This window comes from Amblyomma mixtum, chromosome 1 (assembly GCF_055824585.1).
Source record: "Amblyomma mixtum isolate Tamu chromosome 1, ASM5582458v1, whole genome shotgun sequence".
In the NCBI taxonomy this organism is placed as follows: Eukaryota; Metazoa; Arthropoda; class Arachnida; order Ixodida; family Ixodidae; genus Amblyomma; species Amblyomma mixtum.
Genome location: NC_143012.1, coordinates 161,131,665 through 161,150,322, shown reverse-complemented (window position 1 = coordinate 161,150,322; position 18,658 = coordinate 161,131,665). Strand labels below are relative to the sequence as shown.

The 18,658-nt window shown below is 50.9% G+C and overlaps 1 protein-coding gene across 1 annotated transcript in view; it reads left to right on the top strand.

The window, feature by feature from the left end:
- LOC149369547 (putative 4-coumarate--CoA ligase 1) overlaps positions 1-18,658 on the top strand; it is a 102,423-nt gene that overhangs the window by 25,282 nt on the left and 58,483 nt on the right. Inside the window, exon 3 of the mRNA XM_089558876.1 lies at positions 13,171-13,274. Within this exon, the coding sequence (XP_089415002.1) occupies positions 13,171-13,274 (104 nt within the window). The remainder of the gene's footprint in view (positions 1-13,170; positions 13,275-18,658) is intronic.

Here is an 18,658-nt window from a genome sequence, read left to right as displayed (position 1 = left end):
ATCGTCGATGCGGGGGAGGGGGTAGACATCCTTCTTCGTAATGTTGTTCAGGCGGCGGTAATCGACGCAAAAGCGAAGGGTGCCGTCTTTCTTTTTCACTAGGATGACCGGTGCTGCCCAGGGGCTCCTCGATGGCTGGTTGACGTCGTCACGAAGCATTTCCTCAACTTGCTTGCGGATAGCTTGGCGTTCTAGCGGCGATACGCGGTAGGGGCTCTGTCGCAGTGGTCGTGCGTGTTCATCTGTGACAATGCGGTGCTTGGCAAGCCGGGTTCGTCGCACATTCGATGCTGATGAGAAGCAATCGGTGTACCTTTGAAGAAGACTGCGTATTTGGTCTTGTCTGCTCCGGGGTAATGCCGGGTTGATGTCGAACGTGGGTTGATGGCCTTGGTCAGATAGTTCTGCGGGTTGGTCGGGTAGGGCAAATATGTCTCTGATGTCTGCCAGCTCGTCGAGCAAAGCGATCGTCGTATCTTTGTTTAGATGCCGGTATTCTTCGGAGAAGTTGGTTAGCAACACCTGCGCTTGGCCATTTCGGATTTCGGCGACTCCCCTCGCGACGCCCAATCCTCGATCCAGGAGTAACTGGGTGTTCCCCTCGATAACGCCTTCGGCATTTTCGATGTCTCCAGTACCTATGCCGACGAGAACACTTGATCGGGGCGGCACGCTCAATGCTTCATCGAGGACGTTTAAGGCAACGTGATGAGTCGCGCTCGTCGCAACAGGTATGGCTTTTTCCGTGGAAAGCTTGATCGACTTAGATCGAACGTCGATGATCGCCCGATGTTCGTTCAGGAAGTCCATTCCCAAAATCACGTCTCTCGAGCATTGCTGTAGGATCAGGAAGGTTGTCGCATAGGTTCTCCCATTTACAGTAACTCTCGCGGTGCAGCGTCCTGACGGCGTAATCAGGTTGCCACCTGCGGTGCGGATCAGCGGGCCATCCGAGGTTGTTGTTACCTTCCTGAGTCGGACAGCGAGTGGGCCACTCATGACAGAGTAGTCAGCTCCCGTGTCCACCAAGGCAGTAACCGCGTGACCGTCGACCGTAACTTCAAGGTCACTTGTTCGCGTTCTGGTATAGTACGTTGTCTTCGGTGTCCGATCTCGGCTTCGTCGAGTAGTGAGGCTGCGGAGGCGGCTCGGCGATGAGTATTCTTCCCGACGTAAAAACTCCTCGATTTCGGCTGGTCGCTGGCCGGGTCGGGGTCGTGGAGCGTCGTAAGAGAACCCTCGGATGCCCAGTCTTCTGTATGGGCAGTGCCGGAGGACGTGACCGGCTTCGCCACAGTGGAATCATAGTGGGCGGCGCTGGTCGGGAGTTCTCCACTCGTCGCATTTTCTCGGCTGCGCGCGTCGCTCGTAGGACGGGTGGGTTGGGGCGAGTGAGCGGCGGTCCAACGCAGCTGGCTGAGGGCGATAGGGGCTTGGGTCCCGTCGTCGAGGTGCAGGACGGCGCACAGCTGCGGCGTAAGTCATCGCTGGGGGATGCAGAGGCTGCGTGGGTGTCGGCGTCACACCCAAGGCCTGTTGAACCTCGTCCCGGATGACGTCAGTGAGCGATGAAAGTTGCGGCTGCGTTCCCGTTGGCAGCAACCGTCGGAGCTCCTCTCGCACAACTTCACGTATAACCTCCCGCAGGTTATCATTGTTAGTGGTGTCCAGGCAGTTTGCTGAGAAAATGCGCTGCTGGCGGTCATACTGGCGGGCTCGGGCATCAAGAGTTTTTTCCATAGTGGATGCCTCTTCTACAAATTCCGCGGCGGTTTTCGGTGGGTTCCGTACGAGGCCCGCAAAGAGTTGCTCTTTAACTCCTCGCATAAGCAACTTCACCTTCTCTTCTTCGTTCATATCGCGTCGGCACGCGGGAAGAGACGCTTCATTTCCTCAGTGTACACAGCAACGGTCTCGATTGGGCGTTGTATGCGAGACTGTAGCAGCTGCTGGGCTCTCTCCTTTCGCACGACGTTCGTGAAGGTCTTTAGAAGCTGCTCCTTGAAGGTTTCCCAGTTCGTCAGGTTAGCTTCCTCATTCTCAAACCAGACTTTTGCTGGTCCCTCCAAGGCGAAGAAGACGTACCTAAGTTTCGTGGCATCGTCCCAGTTGTTGAAGATAGCCACACGTTCAAACTGCTCCAGCCATTCTTCGGGGTCGGCGCCAGGCGAAGCGTCGAAGGTTGGTGGCACCCGTGGCTGGTGAAGAATGATTGGAGTCGTCGTCTGGGGCAAGCTCATGGTAGACGTTGCGGCTGGTTTCCGCTTCCGGGTAGGGTCCGGCAGATTCCTGAACTCTGGTGCGTCCCCTTGCAGGCGTCGGCTAGCGCGGTGGACTGGACTCAGGTCCTGCGGTTGATGACTCAGAGGGCTGGCGTCACGGCTTGTAGGGGGTGTCCGGTACATGGAAGGCTACCCCGCACCTCCACCAGATGTCACGTTTTAGTGACGGCAGTCCAGCGGTCAGGAAGACACCAGAAATACTTGCAAACGAAGCTCTTTATTAGGGCTGACTTGCGCCCGCAAAAGAACTAAATCACTCGGTGGTGGCGGAAGCAACAAGCGTGCTCGGCAATCGTCGATCTACGAATGTCCGCTGCTCGCGGCATCGCTCAATTTAAAGCCGGCAAGGAAACTTCCAGATAGCAGGACAAGATCATCTACAGTAATCTCGAAAAACCTAGATGCAGCCTTTCATGGCTGCGATCAATCGAGATTAGTGTGGTCGCTTCTCGCGTCACGAACAAAAGTGATAACAACCCTTTCCTGCAGCCTTGAGCGTGAACGAACAAACACTACAATGATGCGTGGCAATATCGAAAGGGCGGCCGGAAACGTAAGGGCGAAACTTTCCGATTGCCCAAACAATCGCCAAGCATTCCTTCTCAGTTACTGAGTAGTTGGATTCCGGTTTTGTCAGCGCACGGCTCGCGTAGGCTACGACATACACGGGAAATCCGGGTTTACGTTGCGTAAGGTCAGCAACGAGGGCAACGCCACTGGCATCGGTGTGAATTTCAGTGGGAGCAGTGGGGCTGAAGTGTCGTAAAAAGGGAGGCGCTGTGAGCAGCTGGCGTAAGGTGATGAAGGCGTCGTCGCAGTCAGGTGACCAATCGGGCAGGTCGTTGGCGCCCCGAAGAAGGTTCGTAAGTGGCGCGATGATAGAGAGAAAATTTCGGACGCAACGTCGGAAATAAGAACACAGGCCGAGAAAGCTGCGAAGTTCCTTCAGAGTCGACGGCTTGGGGAACTCAGCGACGGCACGAAGTTTAGGTGGGTCAGGAAGCACGCCGTCCTTACAGACGACGTGACCTAAAATTATCAGTTGGCGGGCGCCAAAGCGACATTTTTTGAGATTACGTTGGCGCGCCGCTGCAGTTAAACATGTCAACACGTGCTCCAAGCGGTGAAGGTGCGTCTCAAAATGAGGCGCGAAGACGACAATGTCGTCTAAGTAGCACAGGCATGTGGTACACTTCAGGCCGCGGAAAATGGAGTCCATCATTCGCTCGAAAGTCGCTGGGGCATTACACAGGCCGAAAGGCATGACGGTAAATTGGTACAGGCCATCTGGTGCAACAAAAGCCGTCTTGGAACGGTCAGCCTCTGCCACAGGGACCTGCCAATACCCCGAATGTAGGTCTAAAAATGAAAAGAACTCCGCGCCCTGGAGGCAGTCAAGGGCGTCATCGATTCGCGGCAGCGGGTAAACGTCTTTGCGGGTGATCTTGTTAAGCCGCCGATAATCGACGGAAAATCGCATTGTGCCATCTTTTCTCTTCACAAGAACGACAGGAGATGCCCATGAACTACTGGATGGTTGAATGACGCCTCGCTGAAGCATGTCGTCCACCTGAGTGTTGATAATCTGGTGTTCGGCTGCGGAAACTCGGAACGGGCGTTGACGACGCGGCAAGTGGGCTCCGGTGTCGATCTTGTGGGTCACGGTAGACGTGCGGCCGAGTCGGTTTTGAGCTACGTAGAAAGTAGAGCGAAACTGGTTCAGTAGGTGAAGAAGTCGGGCGCGTTGTGGTGTGGCAAGACTCGCGGCGACGGAATCAGCAAAGGCATCGTCTGTGGCCGAAGCGGGAGATGCGGGCAAAGTAAGAGAATTAGTAGCAAAAGAACATGATTCGGCGCAACGTTCGGGAAATAGCAAAGAGTCGACGGGCTGAATGGGGCCAAGGCATTCGCCACGGAGGAATATGCAGGGGCTCAAAAAAGGGTTCGAGATCGGGATCAGGCTGCAGCCGTCTTGAACAGTGAGCACAGCGAATTGCAGAGGCACACCGTGTCGAGAGATGTAGACGTCGGATGGTGTAAAGACGACGGCGCCGTCAGATGCGGTGAGACAGGAGACAGGGACAGGAACAGATGAGCATGGAGGAATCTCGATGTCGTCAGCCACAGAGAGTTTGCCCCACGAAGATGACGAATCAGGCGAGGCAGCACTGCACGAAGAAGTTTGAGCTCGGCACGAGCGCAGTCGATGAGGGCGTCATGTTGGGAACAAAGTCCCAACGTAAAATAATGTCATGCGAGCACGATGAGAGAACGACGAATAATTCAACAGTATATAAAGAACCGTGAATGATAACCCTGGCTGTGCAGGCGGCTAAAGGCGAGATTCGCTGCGCAGTAGCTGTATGAAGCAAAAATCCGGATAACGGCGTCGTCATTTTGCGATGTTTGCGGCAAAGTTTCTCATTCATAACAGACACAGCAGCGCCAGTATCGACAAGCGCCAAGGCGGTGTGGCCCTCCACAGAAACGTCGAGCACATTCGCTGGGGACAAACGATGCCTTGAACTTGTCGCTGATGCGCAGTTCTTGCCTCGGGAACTGCGGCAACTAGTTTTCCTGGCGCATAGGGGAATGAGGACGCAGTGGCGAAATAGAACGGCGTCGCGGGGATGGCGAACGGCGGCGAGAATACGGGCGGCGATCGGAGGCATCAAGGTGTTCGGCAGCCGACGGACGTGGCGGTGTCTGTGGCGCCGCGGAGACGTAGGTTGTGGGGTCATCCACGGCGTCGGCAGAGGTTGTCACGGGTGCGCCAATGGGGAGGTTGTCACGGGTGCGCCAAGGGTTCACACGAGCAGGAGGTGGTCGGGTTGGAAAGGCAGGCGGCGGCGTCCGAGGATAGAACGGGACAAACGGCTCGGCCCTTGGTCTTCGGACGCCGTCGGCGTACGTGAGCGGCGCTGCAGCAGGAACCGGCGGACGAACAGGTGGTAGCGCTTCGGTCACTTCCTCGCGAATCACAGTTTGGAGGGTCGGATCCAGGTTGGAGGGAGGTCCCTGAACGCCGTGAAAAATTGACAGCTGTCGAGCCACCTCCTCACGTACAAAGTCTTTTATCTGGTCAAGCAGCGAGCTGTGAGAGGTTGTTACAGCGCGGCTGCAAAGCGAGTCAGGCTGCACGGAAGGTGATGGCACCAGAATTCGCTGCTTGCGGAGCTCATCGCAGCTATGACACAGGGTGAATACTTCGGCAACGGTAGTAAGGTTCCGGGCGATAAGCATCTGAAATGCTTCAGTTTGGATGACTTTCAGCAAATGCTTAAACCGGTACGCCTCGGACATATACGAGTCTACCCTTGTACAGAGGTTGATGACGTCCTCGATATAACTCGTGAACGATTCTCCTTGCAGCTGGGCTCTCACTCGCAGGCGCTGTTCGGCGCGCAGCTTGCGTACTGCAGGGCGCCCAAAGATGTCAGAAAAGGCTCGTTTAAAGGCAGAACAGGTGGTAAAGTCTGCTTCATGGTTCTTGTGCCATAGGCTGGCCACGTCCGCGAGGTAGAACACCACGTTGTTCAGTTTCATGGCATCATCCCAACGGTTGTGGCCGCTTACCCGCTCGTAGGAGGCAAGCCAATCCTCCACGTCGTGATCATCGGACCCGCTAAAAATGGCTGGGTCCCGCTGTCGAAGAGCGCCAGGGCAAACGACGGTTGTAGGCGAAAGGGAAGCTGACTGGCATGCGTCGGTAGACATAGCTGAAGCGATCGTTCTTCTGCGAAGCTCCAGGACGTAGGCCAAGGGCTGTACCCAGCACAGCTCCACCAAATTGTAGCAGGATTTCCGGGGAAATAGCTTAAGGACAGCTAGCCAAAATGCCGGTCCGAGCTTCGGTCATCAAGCCAGCGCTCTCGCTCCGCGCGGTAGCGGTGCGGCTGCTGCCGCTGCTCATGTTCCTCTTTACCTATAAATTGGGTATAAATTGGCTAAGAATGGCGCAGAACCGGGATACATGGATAAATACAGCGAGACAACGGGAGCTGCCTTCGTGTGCTTCTGGACAAAGTTAGGCAAATCGCGAATACGTTTATGATGGGTGAAATCTTGAGTGTAACCGCAGGCCTATGACGACGACAGAAACGATGTTACCTGCCATGTTATGAAACTTCTTTTTTTTTTATTCGAGAATTCTGCCATGAGGCATAAGTTGAGAAAAGGGGGAGTGGAATGTAGGTTACAGAAAGTTAAAAGAAGGAGTGTAGACCACTTTCGGCGAGGTCCTCGCATAGGCTGCTGGTAAAGTGATTGTCCGTAGTCCACTTCACATAGTCCCCGTCGCGGTTCCACCACAGGCCGACCTCCCTCAGGAGCCGTTTTCTAATAGGGGCCGTCGCTGGGCAAGTCCACAACAGGTGCCGCACATCACAACTGTCCGGTGCAGCGCCGCAGTGAGGGCACCTGTCAGTTGCTGGCAGATATTTATCACCCCACTGATAACGGACAGATGGGGTCAGGGCCGCCCGTGCCCGAATCCGGCGCACTGATACCTACTCCTGCCGAGTAAGACTACGGGGGAGAGGGTGCGAACACGGAGGAATTAGAGCGCGTGTTCGCTGGCGCAGAGCTTGTGAATCGGAGACATGGGACAGGAACGGATCTGGGGGAAGAGGGGAAGGTGGCGGGTCGTATGATGTGTCAGTGTGAGTCATAGCATCTGCTTGAATGTTATGTGGATCGTGAGCATGACCGCGAATCCAGTGTATGCGTACAGGACATGGGTATTTTGCGCAGAGTACGTGAATTGATTGTGTAATCTGGAATGTGCGTCGAACAGCCTTAAGCTGTTTAAGGGCGGCGAGGGAGTCTGTATAAATATGAACTGCATTGAATGTGGGAATGAGCGGAAGGGAAGCAATGGTATTGTAAATGGCTTGAAGTTCCAATGCCAGGGGGGTATATGTATCTGCGGTGTACGTCGCACGAGAGTTGAGATGCGGATGGGAGGGACTATATACAGCAGTAACTCCCCGCTCTGCAGTATGTGATGCATCGGTGTACAATATGCACACTTCAGGCAGATGCGCGGCTGATACCGACGGGGAAACAGTGGGACGATTGTCTGTGAGCTGACAATACGACCACGGAGGGAGCGTCTTTAAACAATGAAGCTGCAGAGACTGTTTGCGAGCTTTGTTTGCCACCCGCTGGTCGATGAGTTTACTGAGAGTATTAATTTGGGCGAACTCCTGAAGCACGGGTATGGGTGTCAAACGAGGCAAAAATGTTATGGCGCGCATAGCCTCACGATTGATAGCTTCAAGGGAGTCCCACTGTCTGCGGGTGAGACGTTGAAATTGTGCCTGATATATTATCCGTGGCTGAAGGATTGTGCGCACAAGCTGGCGGGCCGTATGAGCACGTGCGCCACCAGATCGCATAGCTATGCAATGAATCAGACCTATAGTAGCGTGAGCTCATTTACGTGTGACTGTCAGCCAAGGGGTGCCAGTTCCAGAGGTATGAAGGAGGAGGCCAAGAATACGAACAGTTTCTACCTGAGGAATCGGAGAACTATCTACTGTAAAGTTTAAAGGGGCAGCTTTCCGTAAGCCGGCTTTGTTACCAATGCGAATGAAACAAGACTTAGTAGGCGAGAGGGTTAGACCCAGAGGTGGGAGGCGAGATGTCCAGACATCTAGCGCATGTTGGAGGGCCGACTGATGGATAGACGCATCTGGGTGACAGCACCACAAGGTTATGTCATCGGCGCACGCAAGCACACGGATAGAAGGGATGGTCTCTAGGGCTTTAACAAAAGGAATAAAAGCCACATTGAATAACGTGGGGGCGAGAACGGAGCCCTGAGGCACTCCTCTATTGGAAGTGAAGTTACCAAAGGGCTTTCCATGGACCCGTACACTGAAGGTTCGATTTGTTAAAAAGGCGTGAATGAATAGAAGAAACCGGTGAGGGAGACCAAGAGTTTGAAGGGAGGCAAGAATGGCAGAGTGAAGGATGTTATCATATGCCTTTGTTTTGTCTGTCGCGATCACCGTTCGAACGAGGTGACTCTGCGGAGAGTGGTGAAGCACGTCAGTAGCCAAAGTAGGAAGACCATCCTCCGTTCCAATTTGGGGACGGAAACCTATTTGGGAATCTGGGTAACAGATCTTGTGATTCTAGCCACCACGACAAGCGTGCGGCGAGAATACTTTCGTAAAGCTTGCAGATGGTAGGCGTGAGAGAAATTGGACGAAGGGCCGAAAGAGATACTGGAGGCTGACCTGACTTGGGTATTGGGACCACAATAGAATGCTTCCACTCTCCAGGGATGACACCAGAACGCCACACTTGGTTGAAAGTATCCAGTAGGGTTTGCAAAGCAGACCCATCCAAGTTACGGAATAAAGAGTTTGGTATGCGGTCGTGCCCGGTTTTTCCCTTCTGCCGCTATTTTAATGGATGCAACCGATAGCATTCGCATTCCAGAACAGTCAACATCTACGATATAGGCTATTTCGTGCTTAACATAGTTTTGAACTGCCACGAAATCTTTGCAAGGAATTCATGCACCGAGGTTGTAGGAAGTTTGAGTTATTACAGGCCTGGCCGCAGGATCGTTTTTTATATGTCCTATGTAACTGCGCTCCCTCTAAATACTTGTCGATGACATCCGACCCCGTTTTGCCTGTTATGATTTTTTTGTGTTGCTATGGTGCGTCTTCCTGGCATGATTAAAACTTTAGAAACGATCTTCCAATGGCAAGCAGAAGCCTTATAGGCGGAGTTATTTTAAGGCGGAAGCCTTTAATGCCTCATCGTTCTAAGGAGGAGTTGTCGACAGAAATGTCAGGCTTTTCAATTGATCAAAACGATTATGATGTCACTGTGCGCGAATTTCAAACGGGACCAATTGTACTTTACCTAGTTACCATGCAACCAATTAAAGGGATCGTATAGTGATGCTCCAAGTAAGTCGAACCGAGTTTAGTTCATTGCTTAATCACTTAATTAGCCTAATTAACCTTTCTAGTAAGGCCAGATAAATAAATAAAACCGAGTTAGAAACTGGTTGAGCTCGGGAATTGAACCCCGGTCTCCGGAGTGACAGACGAGCATGATAACCACTCAGCCATGCCAGCTCGATGGTTTGGAATGGACAAAGGCGCGTCAGTGAATACGGTATCTTCGTTCACTCCCATCTTTCTCCCTTCCCGTTACGGCGATGTTTAGGTGTATATCGCTGCCTAGCAAGCTAAATGCCATAGAGGACTTACGTCATACACTCTATGCGGACGACGTTACCCTATGGGTGGCTAATGGCTCCGATGCTCACATAGAAGAAACTCTTCAGAGAGGAGTACAAGTAGTCCAGGAGCATGCGAGTAGTATAGGACTCAAACGTTCTCAACCCAAGTCTGAACTCCTTCGAATCAGACATAAGAAACAGAGAAGAAAACACCATAGAGGTGAACCTTCAAGGTCTCCTGATAAAGGAGGTCGAAACCATTCGAGTACTAGGTCTGTTCATTCAGAATAATCGTAAGAGCAACATTACAATCACCCGTCTGGAAACAACGGTCAACCAGATAGTCAGGCTCATTCGAAGAATTACTGCTAAAAGGAGAGGTATGAAGGAGGCCGACATCTGTCGCCTTATACATGCATTCGTCATTAGGAGATTCACCTACTCTCTACCATACCTCAAACTATTTAAGGTGGACATCGACAGATTATACATGTTACTCAGACAGGCATATAAAGCTGGTCTAGGGCTTCCTAGAAACACACCCACGGACAGATTTTTATCCTTGGGTATACAGAACACTGTAGAAGAACTCATCACTGCACACAAGGCGATGCACATCTAAAGACTGGCCAACACTACAGCGGGAAGGGAGATTCTCGATCGAATAGGCGTAAACGCTGAACCCATGTCTAACCGACCGGTCCCTCGACTACGAGGAGTGAGCGACAAACTAGTCATTAAACTGCTCCCCAAAATTATGCTACCGGGCTTCCACGATGGCAGACGACGAGCCAGAGCGCGGGCTCTGCATAGAAAGTACCTCCATCAACCTGGAGCAGTATACACCGATGCAGCCGATTATAATTTAAGCCAAGGGGCCTCGATATCTGTGCATCCAAATTCAATGCAGGAAGAAGCGACTGCATCTCTGCGGACTCGGTCACGGTCAAGTACGCGGATCAAGCAGAAGAAGCGGCCATAGCCTTGGCCATAGCAAATACTGACGCTGACATCATTCTCAGTGATTCCAAGACTGCCATACGCAACTTCTCTCGCGGTAGAATATCCCTAACTGCTAGAAACATCGTCACAAATATTACACTGCAACGAGAAATAGAACTGGTATGGACTCCTGCCCATCCAGGGAACCCAGGGAACGAAGCAGCCCACCAACACGTTCGAGGTTTTGCCGGCTGAGCGGTGGGCTCTCGTCCAGGGGGATCCGAGATGGAGGCAGTGATTTCGTACTACGACATTACCCAATTCTACAAACTCTCTAGAAGAATCTATCCTCCCCCGCACAAGTCACTCTCCAAACACCAAGAGGTGGCTTGGAGAAGACTTCAAACCCATTCTTACCCGAACCAGTACATTTACGCCCAGATCTACTCCGATCTCATAGACCCCACCTGCAAACACTGCGGTAGCACTGCTACCCTCAATCATATGCTATAGGACTGCCCGGAGGATCCTCCTCCGGAAGCTCTTATGGAAGCTCCCTCACCAGACACCTCGGAATAAGTGCTGCGCAGCTCGGACCCCGCCGTCCAGGCAGGAGCCATCGAACGCGCCAAAGAGGTCGCCGCCAGCTATCAGCTAACGGCCACCTGGCCCAAGACGAGCGCATTGACGCCATCATCAGGAAGGCAACAAAGCGAGCACTGGACCTCCCGGTGGCTACCTCCAACGCCAAACTGAAGGCGTTGGGAGTGGTAAACTCCTATCAGGAGTTGCGGGAGGCCCACCTCGTGAACCAATATACGCGGCTATCGCAGACGGTGCCTGGGCGCCGCCTGCTAAACCGCTTACACATCCAACACACATGCATACCAGAGGGGACGGAGAACATCCCGGTGCTGTGGCGCCACATGCTCTTGGTCGCTCCGCTCCCGCGTAACATGGACATGGCTTCACATGAAGGCAGACGACAAGCGCGGGTTCGCACGCTTGAGAGGCAATATGGGTATAAAGAGGGCGTCTATTACGTGGACATCACAGGGCCGTCGCCCGCAGGATTCTTCACGGCTGCCGTAGTCCACCGGGGAATGAATGTCGATGGGCTATCTTTTCGGGCCCCAAATTCAACACGAGCGGAGGAAGTCGCAATAGCTCTCGCTGCCGCCGATCCAAAATCGAAAACGGTTATTACAGACTCTCGCCGGGCCTGTGAACATTATCTTGCAGGCGAAATATCACCTCTGGCCTCGCAAATTCTAAGACGCGCTCTCGCCGATCCAACTCGCACAAAAGTGATCTGGGCTCCTGGCCACCAGGGTCTACGAGGCAATGAGGCCGCTGATGCGGCCGCCCGAGCGCTCACACACCGGGCTCCTCATCCTAGCTCTCATGGCTCAGAAGCTCATAAACCGCTTCTGCGGTTCCGCGAAATCCTAATTTATTATTGCGACAGCCACCGTCTCTACCCGGCACCTGCCAAGGGGCTGAGTAAGGCGGAGGAGCGAACTCTGCGGCGCCTGCAGACAGGAACCCTTCTCTGTCCTGCAATAGCAAAACACTTCGATCCGAACACAGATGGGCGCTGCCCGCACTGTGGAGAGATCTGCGATATCTTTCACATGGTGTGGGCATGTACTCAGAATCCTCACCTTCCCCCCTCCCCCACCCCCACCCGAGAGGCATGGGAGACTGCCCTCCTCAACTGCTCCACACTGGAGTCCCAAAGGGCTCTGGTCAAGCGGGCGCGAGACGGGGCCTCGTCATGCGGTGTCCCGGACTAAGGATACCGACCATGCAGCAGGGTTATTTATTTTTTTTTTTAACCCTCAAGCTCTCCTCATTAAAGTTTTTCACCACCACCACCACTAAGCATCCAGGAACCCTTCTTTTCCGACAATAAAGTTTTCTCTCTCTCTCTAGGTGTCCACCGAGATATGAGAGAAAGATACATTTCCTTTCCTCAAAAACCAATTTACGGACGAGCAAGGCGTAGAACCGAACGGGCGATGGCGTTCTATGGACTCCCTGGCAGCGTTGCAAGACGCTGTCGCGTTTCACTCTTAGAGGCGAAGCCTAATATCTTAACAACGCATCAGTGACACAAGCAGCAACACCGCGCTTAAGCTTTATCAATCTGTACCTTATCAATCTGCGCTTTACGGCGCTTTATCATTCTGACCACGATCTTTATCCCCGCCCGTGTAAAGGTCTTTCAAAGGTGGAGGAGCGGCTTCTGCTTCGCCTGTATACCAATAATTTGCTGTTCCCGGCAGCTCTCAAACACTTCGACCCTTCTTTGTCGGGCAGCTGTCCGCACTGTGCGGAGAAGTCTTCGGACATTTACCACATGGTGTGGGCCTGCCCCTCCAACCCTGCTATCCCCCCTCACCCTAACCCAAGCCGGGAGGACAGGGAGGCGACCCTGCTCGGCTGCTCTGACCTGCAGGCCCAACGGGCCTTGGTAGCGCGAGCCCGGGCGGCGGCCGACGCCACTGGGGTCCCGAACTAGGGACCTCCACCTAGTACTTGTAAGGGCTGGCCTCCTCTGGGTCAGCTCATGCAATACCTCCAGTAGTGTGTGTGTAAATAAATGTTTTCCACCACCACCACCTTAAGGCTTTCGCCTCACCGCACTTTAGGTCAACAAAGTGCCCCCCCCCCCCCCCCCCCTGAATTTTTCATGAAATCCTCTTTTGGCCACTACGCTGCGATTAATTCCAGGTGAACTCTGCTATCAAGCGCAGGACAGCGACAGCACACATATCCTGACGGACGAAGATTACACGGAGAAGGCCAGGAAAGCTGTTACCAATCTTGGAAAGAAGGTAAATAGTAGCCGTGGACTCTGTTAAACACCTGACGGGAAAGGAGAAAACAAAAATTCAGGAATGCCATCGCGAGGTACCAGCAACAAGACAGTCTGAGGAAGGCTCAGCAGCCATGCGTTGCGAGAAAAGCGTCAAGTGACCAAAATAGAAAGCAATGCAGGTTTCGGACACATCACATACGTACAATTAGGTTCCAGTGTATCACACGCTAAAAATCACACGTCCAGGCCAGAAGCAACTAACGCTCAAGTGCGCCAATATCGGTTACTCCCTCTACGACAGGATCGATCTTGCCTAGCACACGTCATTTCTTGTAACCCTTTTTCTCGGACACTAAGGAGACGCAGGGGCTTCTATAGATGCGTGGGTAGGCTCGCGACTTCGCTCATGAGCCCACTCGGCACTAAGTCGATAACTTTTCAGACGTCTACCCTGGAACCATCTTTCCGATAGTCCGCCTTCCCTCCATTCTTTTCTTTTCCTCTCACCTCTATTGAGTTGCGTTTTGCTTGACAACGCTGCTCTGCACCAAGCCACTCTAGTTACAGCGCAGTGTCGCTATGCTTACATTGGATTGCAGGGCAGACTTCTGAAACAAGCTCTTCACCATAGCGTTTCCACAGTACAGCAGTGAATTCTTAAACTATGGTTGTCTTCTTTCTCCTGAAGACTGAAGAGCAAATTATTTTTCCAGTTGAGGGTAAGGGTGGTATGAAAGTGGTGATAGCGCGGGCATTGTTGCAGAACATTAGTGCTTTATTTTAAATTTGTAGCCTTAGCACGAGAGAACAGCCGTTCAGACTCGGATTATGCATAAATGTGGCAGCCTATCCTACTTGAATTCTTGCTACAGAAACCCACACCTTCGCCGTAGTTATTCTACTACTAAGTCAGCGGCTAGACCACTGCACAGGCTCAGGCCGGCCGAAAGCCAGATGTGGGTTACACCGGAAAATATTTTATTTCTATGGGTGTACGAATAGTACATTTTCAAAACCAAATCGAATAAGAATAGTGTAGCTAAAATCCGAATTTAATATGAATCCACTAGTGATAGGACGGAACCAAATAAAAATCGAATATGAGCGCTGATATTCGCTACATGTGCAAAAATTCTCACGTAGTTATGACAGCGGTCCGGCAGTCAGAAAATCACTGTAAATGCTTCAAAAGAATCTTTTTATGGGGCTAACTTGCGCACACAAAGAACTGAATGACTCAGTGGCAGTGATAGTAACAAGCCTGGTCGTTGGTGGTCAAACACAATTTCTGCCGCTTTATGCCGCGCTCAACTTAAAGCTTGTAAAGAGCCATCGAGATAGGCGCCGAAGCAACTACAACAATTTGGAATAATGTGGAAGCGGTCACTCGTGGCTGCGATCATTCGATATAAGTGTAGCCGCATCTCACGTCGCCAGCAAACTGATAAAGCTGATTGAAATATACCTGCGCTTAAAAGACACGGACTGAAAGATAGAAACACACACACTTGGATTGCAGGGCAGACTTCTGAAACAAGCTCTTCACCATAGCGTTTCCACAGTACAGCAGTGAATTCTTAAACTATGGTTGTCTAAGTTGTTTAAGCGCAGGTATATTTCAATATGGCAAACCAACTCGCCCAACAAACCACTCTGCTGATAAAGCTGAGTGCCGGCAGGTTCGAGCGTGAACAAGCAAACAGTACAGATTCATGGCAATATAGCTGATTGAAATATACCTGCGCTTAAAAGACACGGACTGAAAGATAGAAACACACACACTTGGATTGCAGGGCAGACTTCTGAAACAAGCTCTTCACCATAGCGTTTCCACAGTACAGCAGTGAATTCTTAAACTATGGTTGTCTAAGTTGTTTAAGCGCAGGTATATTTCAGTATGGCAAACCAACTCGCCCAACAAACCACTCTGCTGATAAAGCTGAGTGCCGGCAGGTTCGAGCGTGAACAAGCAAACAGTACAGATTCATGGCAATATTTGTTCGAAACGAGATATCGTGCAAAACAATAAAGAGCCAGTGGCGGCAATCCTGTACTATTGTAATTAGATCTATAGCTGCTAAAAGATGCAACGGTAATCTTCACTAACGCGCAACAACATTAGGTCACTGTATTAACTCTAAGACCTTCGAGTTATAAGTATAGAAACATTACTATTCGCTTGGTTTTATCAAAAACATTTTTACAAGCATTACACCCCCGAAAAGCAGAACATCAGGCCGGGGTAAGCCTTGTGCTCATAAGATACCCTCTGGGTGTCCGACTTCACTAAGACCACATCGCAGAAAATGAGACAGGTGGTCCCTACCTACGTGCCCGCCTTGGCCTCCGAGACTAATCAAGGCAAGGTTTTCCTTAATTTTCGCGAGCTCTACCGCCTCCTACAACCTTAGAGGCCGCGTACAAACGTTAAGAACGCCACGATACAGATGGACCGCATCATAGCGCTCAACCTTTCATCTCCGCCATACTTTTCGAGGAAGGATGGTGGGCGGCTTCGGTGGGGGCCGTTTTTGCAATATTCGTCGAAAAAATAAATGGCTTATTTGAACCTCCTGGCATTATTTGATAATTATTCAAAAAGTTGAGAACATATTCGATTTGTTTCCAATAATTTTGAAAACGCGCTATTCGATTTGTTCCAATTATCAAATAGAAGGATATTCGATTCACTTTTCGATATTTTCGAATATATGCACACCCCGAATTATTCTGCCTGGCCTGTACTTGAATCTGCGGGCTCGGTCCGTACGTAGGTGGTTCGTCTGGCTTTTCATTCATTATTGCGGGTTGAAACCTTCGTCAAAAGTTTACAGTCCAGTAGGTTTACTTTTGAACCGTGCAATGAGTCTGCTGTAGAATTCTTGGAAGTTCTACCCCTTCAAGGAGGCACTAGCAAAAATCCTTTTACCTTCAAGAAACTTTGATCACTACTTATGCTTTACAAGTACACAATGTGGCTCAGAAGCAAACCCCCTGTGCTCTAAACTCTGACAGGCTGCACTTGTAGAATTCTAGTAGCGACACAAATGAAACAGGGCCATGGTGTTGGTTCAGAAGAAAACGCAACGCTTTATATCTTTTATTTACTTCTGTTTACACGAAGCACGGTACTCTTTTCTTCGCGTCTTGCCCGGAATATCTCGGTACTGAATTCGGCGCTGAAATCCTTACAGGGAGTTCTTCGTAGACGTGGAATGAGAGAAACCTTAACTACGTCATTTCTAAAACTTTTTAGTCGCACGTGACTCACAGTAGTGTCCAAGTAACATCGGACGCGTCCGTGCGGCTGCGTTCAAGAATACAAGCAAGAAGTTAAAGGCTGATTAGCAATGATTGAAGAGGAGCAGCGAAAGACCGTTCCTGCAAGCTTTAAATTTAAAAAAAATCCAGCACCTAGTTCCTGCAAAGCGGCTTTGTTAATGGAGCAGTGTGGTGCATTACAGATGGCTCGTAAATTTTGCTCGCCAAATAAATCATCCCCACTGCCTCGACCTGTTTCAGTTATGAACGAACACACGACGTCGTACGCCTACCGAAAGGCGCTCTGCATCGACTCGTTTTTTTGTTACTGCTCGCGACTAGACACTGAAGCCTCAAAAGAACCGCAGGAGAAGGACCCCTATGAAATCGTTTCACAGGCGCCTGTCTGTTCCAATAACATCGTTGATTTTGTGTTTGGACCTCCCAAAAACTTATCCCTAAGCTTCAAGAAACGCCAATACGGAAGAGCGTCATAGTTTAGCACACTTGTGATCTCTTAACAGAAAATTCGCAATAAACAAACGCTCTTCTTTGCGTCAGCACTTGAACGCTAAAATGCGGCCATGAAGTCAGTTCGTGAAATTGTGCTCATTAAAAAAAGCACCTTCTAGGGCTTGTTATTATTAACGCATCCTGAGACGCAAAATATCACTTCTTATAATTGGTTTGGTTTGGTTTAGGGGGGTTTAATGTCCCAAAGCAACTCAGGCTATGAGGAACGCCGTAGTGAAGGTCTCCGGAAATTTCGACCACCTGGGGTTCTTTACCGTGCACTTGCATCGCACAGCACACGAGCCCCTAGAATTTCGCCTCCATCGAAATTCGGCCGCCACGGCCGGGATAGAACCCGCGTCTTTCGGGTCAGCAGCCTAGCGCTGCTGCGGGACTTCCACCCCGGCGGGACTTGTTATAATTCAATACGTAAGCAAAAATCGTTTATTACACGCGAATGCAACCCTTCAAATTTTGCGCTTATAACGTCGGGGCTACTTACAGACAAGATCGCTGTTCGTAAAGCCCATTTTTTGGATTTACCAAATCAATTTTTCTTAGAATTAGGGCGAAGCTTGCTCGCCTCGGTCGAACACTTGTTACTTGTGTATCCGGGGAATACTTGCACACAGTGAGCAGTTTACCTATTCAGCTGCTGCAAGGGCAGTCCGGGCGTGCGCCGGGCTTCACGGCGAGCTTAGCGGGTCGAGCCCGGATAATATAGCAAGCCCGGCCGGGCTCGTTCCTCGGAGTGAGGCCGGTATAGTGCTCCAATCTGCTGCATGCTCCATTGGCTCGGTGTCCACTTTGGGGCAAATCGTACATCCTTTGCCACCTGGAATAATACTACCAGGCTATTCGCAGTTGCCTTCTCAATCTCGTCCGACCATGATGCTGCGGAAGAAACAACTAAAGCGGCACTTACTACCTAACAACACCCAGTAGAACGGGCTGAAGCAGTGGCCGTCACATCGTCGGCCAGGTATTTGGCTCTTTCCTGGACAACATCAGCCTCCGATTGGAAATAAAGGTTGTTTGGAGGTTTTTCCTGGCCTTTCCAATCCAGCACTGATGAAAACGAATTTTCAACGTCCGTACTTTCAAGCAGAAACCGCGGTGCACAGGAAGCCTTAGTTGAGAATCCTTTGTTGCTATTTTGCCGAAGTCGAAAATGGTGAGCCTCCTCAAGCCCGTATCAACTGTATTTATTTAGTGCACTGGTAACTCTTCATAACGGTTCTTTTATATTTATTCATTCTTGATACTCACATGACGTCAGCATTTAAATCTTTAAAACACAATTCTGAACACCGTCCCTTTCCTTCTAAGTATTGTGTGTACCGTCCTATATTTTATTCTTCCCTCAAGCAGACTTGACACATCACAGCCGTAGCAAGTATATCTCACTGTGTCAGTCATCCACTTAATGTTGCCGGCCCATTATAGCAGGTTACTCCTTTTTCTACTTTATTTCTTTTTTCTGCAGCTTAATACTGGAACGGCCTAGCCTCTGATATTGTGGCCATCATTTCCTCGCCTGCTTTTCTAAAAAATGTAACCTCTCACGTTAAATGAAAATATTAATCGCTGTTTGCTTCTTTGCTTGCGCAAAATTCCTTCCTCTGT